This window comes from Pteropus medius, unplaced genomic scaffold, assembly GCF_902729225.1.
Source record: "Pteropus medius unplaced genomic scaffold, Ma_sr-lr_union100, whole genome shotgun sequence".
NCBI classification, from domain to species: Eukaryota; Metazoa; Chordata; class Mammalia; order Chiroptera; family Pteropodidae; genus Pteropus; species Pteropus medius.
The window spans coordinates 15,286,033-15,296,915 of NW_024349798.1; the positions used below are offsets into that span (position 1 = coordinate 15,286,033).

Below are 10,883 nucleotides of genomic sequence, written 5' to 3' on the forward strand. Positions count from 1 at the left end.
GGTAAAGAAAGAAGGCCAGGTGATGAGGTAGATCTCAGGGCCGGCCAGGGCGCAGAGGTCTGCAGGAGACAGGTCACGTGGGCTGTGCAGGCTGTGCCGTGTGCTTCGGCCTTTAGCCATGTTAATCTCATCCTGTCCTCCGGAACAGCTTAGAAGGTGCCTTGTTCGTTTGGCAGCCATTCAGCTTTCTGATGACAGCTGACAAGCTCCCAATCTCTTGACCTCCAGGCTAAACACTCCCAATTCTGAGCTTTCTCAGTTGACATTCTGGGACACGTGCAGCTACTCTCTGACAGCGTTCTGGGCCCATAAACCTGAACCCACAAGAAATCAGGTTGGACTCAAAGGAAGTCAGGATCACTGGGAGGTCGCTAGCCAGAACTGTGATGAATTAAGCCAGTAAGCTGCATTTCTCCCTGGGACCTTGTACCCGGAGCATTTGCTGGGGAAAGGAGGGGAAAAGGGATCCTCTGAGGCTGCTTCTGGGGTAACAGGTGTCTGGAACCACTCACCTGGGTGGATATGCTGTAGGATCTGGACTCTCAAAAAGAACGAGGCTGTGACGGTGGCTGATCCAGGAGCTCAGGTGGAGTCATCAGAGCCGGACCCTCTGCGTCACTCAGCGATGCTGCCTCTGTGTTGGCTTTCCTTTTGGGCGACATCTGTGTGGGGACAGAAGGGCTCTTAGAATCTCCTAGTTTCGTGTATATCCAGTTGTCCCAACAAAAGTCTAGAATTCTGTGTTCTTGACCGGTTCGCTTGGTTGGGTCACGTGTTCACCTCTGAACCGTGCAAATGGTGTCCGGGGGGATTCAGTGTTCTAACTGGGCAGGCCTCAGCTCTGTGATCACTCCTGAAACTGATCATAGAGGGAGACCCCCTGTCTATACGGACTGCAATGAGGAGGGGGACAGTGCTCCTCCAAAATATCGGATGATCAGTTTTCCTTACATAAGAGTAGAATAATTTCTAGAGGTCTTCTGTGTGACTTTGTGCTTAGAATCGGCAGTACTATAGCGTCCACTAAAAGTTCTGTTAAGGGGGTAGATCTCACGTTATCTGTTTTGACCACAATGTTTTTATCTTTTTTAATGGGCACCGTTCAGAGGAGCAGAGAGAATGGACTCTAAACAGGCAAACACCACACGTGGGTCTACATTTCCCAACTCAGAATCCGGTGCTCCTTCCTCTGCAGTTCAGAGATACACTCATACCGCTCATCTCTCCTTGTTCGATAGTTTCGTGCGTGGACACATCGTCACTGGCTTTTTTAAACTCTTGGGGGATGGAAGCTGCGACTTAGGCCCCCAGGACAGCAGAAGGGGTGAGGACGTGCTCCGTTAAGTCGAATCAGGTTTCAGGGCCCAATATGCCTACCGTGTCCCTCCAGCAGTCCCTAAGATGAAGCATCAGTGAGCCGGAGAATCCCATCCCCCAAAAGAACCGTGATCCTCACCCCAGCTGTGTGGTCTCTCGGGTTTTCCCCAGGCAAAGCCAACAAGAACGTCCAGTGGGACGAGGACTCGGTGGAGTACCTGTCAGCCAACCCGGTCCGAATCGCGTTCGTCCTGGTGGTCCACGGCCGCGCCTCCCGCCAGCTGCAGCGCATGTTCAAGGCCATCTACCACAGAGACCACTTCTACTACATCCACGTGGACCAGGTGAGGGGCCCCTCTGTCTGCCGCATGCTGACCATTCTCTACGGGTCCGCCCTCCCCTCTGCAAGCCGGCCTCCCTGTCAGTGCCATGCGCGCGTGCGCGTGTGTGCATGTGTGTGCGCATGTGTGTATGTGTGCTTGTGCGTACATGTGCATATGTGCATGTGTACATGCATGTGTGTATGCCAAAAGAGGTGCCTGTGTGTACATTTGCAGGGTTTATACATGCTGCTTTGCATGCGCAGGCATGTGTAGCGGTGTGCAGGATCTGCATGCAAAGGGGCAGGCTGTATGTGCATGCGTGTGAACGGGGTGGATGTGTGGTGACACCACATACGCAGTATTGTGTAGTATGTGCTGCACCTGTGTGTGTGCACGTATGTGTGCATGTGTGTGCATGTGTGCATGTGTGCGCGCATGTGTGCGTGTGTCTGTGCGTGTGTGTTACATGTGTGCATCTGTGTATGTGTGTGTCTGTGCACGTGTGTACGTGTGCGTGCACGCATGCTGGTTCCAGAGTTCCCAGCTGTGACTTTAGACTTTCTCCACACGTTTTTCTTACCTCTTTTCCTCCCTGTCCCACTGCCCAGCGTAGCTGCTGCCACTTTGTGAGCACGGCTGCCCCCGGTGGGGGCGCGCTTTTTCTATAAAAGACCAGACGGTGAATATCTTAGGCTGGAAGGCCATACTCTCTCTGTCAGAGCTACTCAGCTCTTCCATTGTCACGTGAAACCAGCCACGGACAATACGTTAACGAACGTGTGTGGCCATGTTCCAATAAAACTTTATTTATAAAATCCTGCCGCCGGCTTGCTGACCCCTGAGCTGTCCCAGAGGTTATGTGCTTAGACAAGAGGCAAAGGGACACTTGATCCGAAAGGTCTGCTTCCAGCAGAGGGGGACGGGGAGATTGTACCCTCCAAATACTCACCAGGTTTAGAGTCCGCCGTGTTTCTCAGCTGTTGTCCTGAGACCATGTGCATCGGTCTTGTATAAAAATTGTATAAAAATTGCAGAGTCCCCGGCTTCTCATGACCCAGCAGCTCAGAGGTGGGTGGGGCCTGGGAATCTGCATTCTAAATAGCTAACATAAGACTTTAAAAATAATAGCGTTTTGAATAGTGATGCAGACGGGCACCCCGGGCCCAAACCAGCTGCTTGGCGAAGCTCAGAAATCCCATCAACTAGAAGGGTAGGGACAGAGAGGGGACGAGGGTCACCTCTGGGCATCTTCTGGGCCACTGAATGTCACCCTTTCTCTCTCGGGAAAAGCGCTCCAATTACCTGCATCGGCAAGTGGTCCAGGTGGCCAGGCAGTATGACAACGTCCGCGTCACCCCCTGGAGGAGGGCCACCATCTGGGGGGGAGCCAGCCTCCTGTCCACATACCTGCAGAGCATGCGGGACCTCCTGGAGATGACTGACTGGCCCTGGGACTTCTTCATCAACCTCAGCGCAGCCGACTACCCCATCAGGTAAGGCGACCTGTGGCCCCAGGTGGCCTGCTCCGAGGTCCCGCCTCCTCTCTCTCCTCTGGGGGAACCAGAGGCACAGACAGTTTGCCTCCTGCCCAGAGACGCGTCTCTGCCTCGGCGAGGTGCCCTGAAAGCTTACACACTCCCTCCATGCATCTCTCAGCTTAGGGTCCACCTCGGACCTGAGAATCACTTGTGCATTCTTTCATTCATTCATTCATTCATTCATTCAACGGATGGTACACAGTCTTCCCAGCTCTGTTCGAGAAAACACTAGAGGCCAAAACCCCTGCCCACAAGGAGCTTCCATCGGAGTCGGGGAGACAGACAACAAACAGGACGAGTCAGACGGTCCGTGGGAAAACAAAGCAGAGAGAAGTCGTCGGGGGGAGCTGTAATTGTAACGTCCAGGGTGGTCCCCGGAAGAAAGGAAGGGGGAGGGGTGCGCGGGCAGAGAAAGGGGTCCAGGCAGAGGGAGCCGCAGATGCTGAGCCCCGGGGCGGGGGCGCGGCCGCCGTGTTGGGGGAACGATGGGGCTTTGCAAGGCCGGATGGAGGAAGTGAGGGGCGGAGTAGTGAGAAAGTGGGGGTGCGATCGTGGAGATTCTGGAACGTGGCTGTGACTCAAAGCAGGACGAGAGCCGCTGGCATGTTTCAAGCAGAGGAAGGACCCAGCGTGACTTCGGAGATAGACTGAAAGAGGCAGAGTGGAGAAGGGGGTGACACCCCCCCGCAGGCAGCGCCAAAGCTATATTTGGGCTCTTGGAGGACCATGGGTGTTTCTTTGGATTTTTGTTGTTGTTGTTGTTGTTGTTTAGGGTTTGTTTTTTGGTTTCTTTTTTTTTGGCTCCTATCAAATCTTAACAAATGAATCGATCGCCTACATTGGAAAACTGGGAGATTTCAGAGGAGACTATAGATTTCGAGCTTCTCTCGATGCTCTGCGCGTTCTGGGCCTGCAGTCTGCTTGGCCACAATCGTGTGGGGGCCGCCAGAGCAGCCGGCAGCCCCGAGGTGGTGGAGATGGTCACGAGGAAGTTCTGTCCCTTTGCATAAATATTGATCTGCTCTTCGAAATAGACCAAGAGCAAAGAAAATCTCTCTAGAGATCTTGTAAAGGAAAAAAAAAATGCCAGAAAGTGAACTGTATTTCCTATCAAGAAGGTGGTAATTTTTTGCTCTGCCGTATTTTCCTCGGGCCCTGGGATTTACTGAGAAGGCTGAAAAGGAGAGGTGGAATTCGGGGTGGGGGTCGGGGAGGGGAGAGAGGAGAGAGCCTCTTCTGCCTCTGATGGTGTGGAGGCATTGGGCACAACATTTGCAAGAGCTAAACAAAGCCATCCTTTAAAAAAAAAAATTAAAAAAAAAAAAAAACAGCTTTATCCGGGCAATTTTCGAACATGAGCAAGAGTCCCGAGGATAGTATAACGAAGCCCCACACACACCTCACCCAGTTTCGACTGTAATCAATTCACGGCAGTCTCATCGTGTCTACACTGCCGCCCTCTCTTCCCCCGTCCCCAGCGAAGCATTTCCAAGACATCCTAAAATTGTAAATATTTCAGCGGGCCTCTCTCTTTGAACGTAACGTCAGTGTGATTACCACACCTAAAATATTAATAGCCATTCCTCCTGTCATCGCATATCGAGGCCACATACTCCCAGGAGTTTGGGTTTTGAATCAGGATCTAAATTAGGTCCAGGCTTGGAAGGGACGGCTGCTATTTAAAGCTAGAAATGGCTTCCGTCTTTTCCGCAGCATGGTTTCCGGTGCCTTCCTCCAGTCTCGGGCTCGGTGGCATGCCATCGTCCGCTAGGAGAACCCTGGGCTCTGGAGGGGACCCAGGGGAAGCACTGCCTTTGTCCGGTTTAGGCACGAGACACCTGGCACCCTTGAACCTGAGAAAGATGATGGGGGTTAGAAAGACACCTGCTTCTTTTGTTCGTAGGATGGCAGGGATGGAAAGGGGTGGTTTTGACACACCGCTGGCAGATTTTTACTTATTTACTAATTCATTCATTTAGACATTCATCCCACACACATTTATTAAGCACCTACTGTACTAGGCGCTATTTGGGCAGTTAGTGAACAAAAGCCACACAGACCCTCCCTGGTGGTACCCAAGCTGGGAAGATGGGATTAGATAATCATGCAGGAGAGGCATCGTGACGGGCGTAAAAGGGCTATCACGGAGGGAAGATGGTGTGTGTGGAAGACGGACGTGGCTGAGAGGTCGGAAGGGCCTCAGTGTGCAGTTCTGAGTCGAGACTTGCAGGATAAGAGATTGTCAGGCCAATGAGAAAGAGAAGATTATTCTCGACGAGGATTTCCCAGCCTGGGCACTGTTGACGAATGGGGCTGGACCATTGTGTGCCATCCTGGGCACTGTAGGATGCTTAGCAGCACCCTCGGCCTCCACCCCCCGAGATGCCAGCAGTGCCCCCCACCCCGTCATCGTGACAAGCACAAACATCTCTAGATGCTGTTTTCCCAAGGGGGCAAAATCACTTCCAGCTGAGAACCCTCCAGTTCCCGAGAGAACAGCCCAGACAGGGCTTGGGTCCGAGATGAGCTAGTTGCATTCGAGAAATTTAAACATGGATAGAATATAATAAAAGAATGAGGACAGGTTAGTTTAGAGAAGGACAGAGCAAGCGTGAGTTAGAACATTCTCCCTCCATCTTCCAAGAAGGGACAGAGTCCAGAAATATCCCAGAATGCTGAGTGTAGCAGCCGACGTGGGAGGCGCCCCCTTTGGCCCCTCAAAACAAACCTGTTTTACGGAAGAGCAAACTAAGGCCCAAGGTCACGTACGGAATCCATGGCAGAGTGGGAACCAGAGCCAACACTGCCTGGTCCCGAGGTCGGTGTTCTTTCTGCTCGAAGTTGACCCCTTGGGGACGTCAGCTGACCCAGAGGGGCGAGATGGCCCCGGGCCACCGAGAAAGCAGTCACTCCTCAGACTAGTGCTGGGCAGGGGAGCGATGGCACCACCTGGCGTCAGGAATGTCAGGAGAGAAGGTCACCCGCCTACTATCCCCGAGTCTGAAGAGCCATCGTCAAGATTCTCACACTCTTTTTCCTCCAGACCTCCGGTGGAGGTCCTAGAGGTCATTTCAGCCCGGGTCAGCGAGCTGAACTCAGCCAGAGACCTCTCAAGGTCAGGCACAGGCCAGCCCAGGCCTTGGGCCCTTCCAGGCAACATCCCTCAGTTCTCGAGGCCGCCCCCTAGAGGCCCTGTGTTGATTTGCAACTTGAAGCCATAACCAAGGGCCGCTCAACCAAGGCCGCACTGCCAGGATTTCAGAATTTCTAGCATTTGGGCATCCTAGAGGACAAGTGCTCCGACTCTCGGCCAGTGGCTTAAGTTTGAGTTTGAGTTCTGCCATTTGGCTGGCAGGGCGGCCATCGGCAAGTAAATTCAGCTCTTCTGAAACCCGAGCATAATAACACAACGTAGCAGAGCGTCAGACACTTAGAAAGTGCTCAGTCAATGTCAACCGTGAATCCAAGAGACCCAGAAATCCTTCTTCAGACCGCGTGCCCAGTTTATTGGGGGTGCAGAGACGAGGGTCATCATGTGTCGAGCTTTCCTCGCTCTACGCCCCAGCTCCCTCTGCGTCTCCGTCAGTCTGTCCTTCGCTCCATCTGCCTCTCACGGCTCTCATTTCCGTGTCCCCCGCCCAAAGTCCTTCTGCCCACAGTACTCTGCCAGCCTGCTGGCCAGAGGCACTTCATGCATCAAGCACTGCTGGTTCCTCTTGTTGTTGTTGTTTGCAAAGTCGCCCCACGCAAAAACATATGAATTTTGCAGATGAATGGTTTTATCCTGGGCAGCTCTGATAGGCTTTCAGTTCCCATCTGCCGCTCCATCTGTAGCTTCCCCAACCATTTCTCCCACCCCAGGAAAGGTGAGCAAACTTGGGAGCCTTCTCGAAACAGCGGGAGTGCCCAAATGGAAGCTTCTAAGAGGGGCTGAAAACTTGAGGGATATTTAAAGACAGGGTCCGCCCCGCGTGGCTTCTCTGAGCTGTTTGTGATGTGATATCGCCGCCCCCCACACCCCGTATCTGCTGCCCAGCTCTAACTGGGGGGCCAGACTCTTCCTCTCTTAGGTGGTGAAGGCTCACTGGTCTGTAGAGGCCACTTAGCCTTGTCTAGGCCTGGACGCGGACAGCCCGGCTGCGGACTCCGTGCCACCACCAACTCGACACAAGCCACTTTGGCTTTCTGTGTCTCTGTTTCTCTGCGTAAAAAAAAAGGGGGCCCATGTCAAAATATTCGCCCCTGTTTCATGGGGCAATTAGGAGTCAAGGAAATGTCGCACATGAAGGGCTTAACACGGTGCCCCAAACAGGAAATGCTCGAGAAATACAGGCCACGGCCGTTAAAACGGTGGAGCGTGAGGGCACCACAAGCTGGCCACAACCCGCAAAAGGGTCGCTTTTCCTTCTTCCCGTCCCTCAGGAAAAGACTAGTAAACTATTTCCTGAACTCACATCTCTTTCGAAAGTGGGGAAAGCGACGTCAGTCTGTGAAGACGAGTGTTTCAAGGCAAAACGGGGTAGAACTAACTCATTTGTGAATGTGAAGACTCTTCTGTCTTTGGAACACGCTAGCTAAGTGTGTTTAAAGAACCCGGGCCTCCCCGCTCTGTGTGACATGCCTGCCTGGCCCAAGAGACTCTGGTTGGAGCTGGTGATACATCCAGCACGTGGATGAAAATGGATGTTTTCAGACACCGAGACTCTGCAAGGTCTCGAATCACAGAAGGACGTGCTGGTTTTATTCAGTATGTTCTATTTGCTGAGGAAGGAGACTGCGCTGGCACGTGTCAGTTGGCACGAGCCCCAGGAAGTGATGAAACCAAAAGCTCTTTGCACTGTGGCTTGGTTGGGGCCAGTGGGAAGAGAACCCATATATATATCTGTCTTTCTCTAGGCCCTGTGTCTTGGGGCAAATCCGATGCAAAGGGAGTAAAGCTGAGTGTGTGCGTGTGCGTGCGTGTGTGTGTGTGCGCGCGCACGTGTGTGTGCGTGTGTGTGCACACACACACAAGCACGCACATGCATATGGCAGAGGAAACAGTATTGGAATTTTCCATTCCGAACCCATGATGTACGGGGACGTCTACCTTACGCTTGGCTCTAGACCCAAACCGCCATCCTCAGATGCCACCAGGGACCCGGGCTGGGAGCATGAGAGCTGTTCGGTGGTGCCTCTTGCAGGAAGCAGGTGTCAGAGGCTCCTGCAGTGCCCCAGAGACCAGTGTTTACAAGAGACCGACTGAGCGAGGCTCACACCCACATCCAGCCAACCTTCACTATGGCTCAGGCCCTCCGCGGGGCTTCTCACACATACTTTATCTTAGACCATCCCCCAAAACAGAACTTCCACTGTGTAAGAAAGCCTGAAGAGGTTAGCGATCAAACAGAACTTTCAGTAAACTTTGCGAGAAAGTCAAACCCTCGATGAAATTCGGCACAGCTCCCCAGTCACCGTAGGATTTGAAATGGAAGTAATGGTATGGATGCTGAGATGTCAGGCTCTCCCTGGCTTTTCATTTTCTTAGTTGGCTCAGTGATTCCCGAATGGGTCAACGAATCTCTTTGTTGGTAGCAAACACAACCGTAGCCAACACCTGAACGGCACTTAGTAGGTCCCTGCCGTTTTTCTAAGTGCTTTACACAGTGCTGACGGCTCTGTGAGGTATGTACTTTTCGTGGCCCCGTTTTTCAGATGAAGAAACTGAGTCACAAAGATGTTAAGAATCTCGACCAGGAGGATGAGGCCAGCAAGCGGCAGACCGAAGATGTTTTTTTTTTAATCGAGATAAAATTTCCTTAACATCAAATTAATTTTAAAGTATTCAGTCACCTCTGTCTGGGTCCAAAACAACAACAGGAAACCCTATAGCAAGCAGTCACTGCCCCCCTCCCCCACCCCCCATCCCCACCCCTGTCCCTGTCAACTAGCCGTCCCCTACTGGGTGTGGTCATGCTGGCTACCTAGGACAACGGTAGGAGGGGTCTCGAATGGGGAGGCCAGTGAGGAAAGGGGCGGTTGCTTCTGCGGACCCTACTCCCACACCCACAGAGCCCCCTCCCCTCCAAACCTCTGGCAGAAGCAGGTGTTCTGGAAGCCAGCGCGTGCTTCTGGAACCCAAGCGGCCAGCTAGGCTTTCAGTCACACAGCCAGGCAGCCACCTTCTCTTATGGGATCAAGACCCCGTCCCTGCTCACAACAGTGCGAGCAGGGCTGGGCTGGCGCAGGAGCCCGAGGCGACTCTTCAGGAGAGGGGGTCAGAGTTCTGAGCCTGAGGCAGGAGGGGACAGGCGCCGGACTCCGAAAGCAGGTGGATCGAGACCCCCCTCTCTGCTCTTTTAATTGTGGCCAAAAGTATATAACATAAAATTTACCATCTTAAGCATTTTTAAATGCGCGGTTCAGTGGCGTTAGGTATAGTCCTGGACTCTTTTCATCTTGTAAAACTGAAACTGTCCCCATTAAACAGCTCCCCATCGCCCCTCCCCCAGCCTCTGGCAACTGCCATTTCCGGGAAGCTGATTAATCTAGATGCCGCCTATAAGTGGGATCGTACACTGTTACGGCTGGCTGATTCCGCTCCGCCTGACATCCTCAAGGTCCGTCCATGTGGTAGGACGTCAGAACGTCCTCTTCGAGGCTGAACGATAAGCATCCATCATATGGATGCGCGACATTTTGCTGATCCATTCATCTGTCGCCGGACCCTGGGCTTCTGCCCACTCTTGGCCGTGGTGAATGACGCCGCTGGCAACGTGGCCACTCAAATCTCTCTTCTCCTCCCTGCCCTCAATCCTTCTGGGTTTTTACCTGGATGTAGAATTGCTGGGTCACGTGATAATTCTATTCTATTCATTTGTTCATTTTATTTATTTCTTTCCTTTTTGTGGAATCTTCGTCCCATGCGTCACAGCGGCGGCACCACTTCTGTGCCCGCCAGCAGCATACCAGTCTCTCCAACACTGTTATTTTTCTGTTTGTTTGTTTGTTTGTTTGTTTGATAGTAGTCATCTAACAGGGGTGATGTGTCTCTTGCTCTTTGTAAGGAGCGTGAACTCCTCAAATGATTCACCCAGAACGTCTTCCCAACCCGCGTCGGCCTCCTTCCCACTTCCGACCTGCCTCTGAGTAGGACCAGCTGCTCACCAGCAGCTGGAAAGCAACTGCTTGCCCTCCTCACCCCCTCAGGGCCTGCGTACCCCACCTCCAACCCTGACGCCCTTCTCAGGCACATGCCCACCTGTGATCCCCTCTGCCTCGGCCCAAGTCAGACCCTTATTGTTTCACCGGGGCCTTCGGAGTCCCCCAGGAGGACAGAGGCTGCTTCTCCGTGACCATTTGGAAAAAGCTTGGCCCCCAACCCTGTGTGGGGGCAGCTCGCAGCATGCAGTCATTTATTCGCTCAAGCACACGTTCAGCTCACCTGTCGGGTAATTCTGAGCACAGGCTGGGTGCCGAGCACCGGACTAGAAACTGGGGATACGGCCGTGGAAAGGACCTGCTCCACCCCCGAGGGAGTTTGCAATCCGTGAGGGAAATGAAGCTTGTACTCGTAACATAACAGAATCTTAGGGCGTCATGGGTTCTGCTTTAGGGAGTATGGTCAGGGGAGGGAAGATGCCGTTCAAGAATGATGTTCAAGCTGAGACCTGAAATTTGGCCCACGATGAGACAACAAGAGAGGGAGAGGTACCAGGCAAAGGGG

General features: G+C 53.0%; 1 protein-coding gene across 1 annotated transcript in view; it reads left to right on the forward strand.

The window, feature by feature from the left end:
- The window catches only part of XYLT1 (xylosyltransferase 1), a 188,907-nt gene that overhangs the window by 119,454 nt on the left and 58,570 nt on the right, over positions 1–10,883 (forward strand). Inside the window, exons 4-5 of the mRNA XM_039885582.1 lie at positions 1,489–1,661; positions 2,931–3,133. Of these exons, the coding sequence (XP_039741516.1) occupies positions 1,489–1,661; positions 2,931–3,133 (376 nt within the window). The remainder of the gene's footprint in view (positions 1–1,488; positions 1,662–2,930; positions 3,134–10,883) is intronic.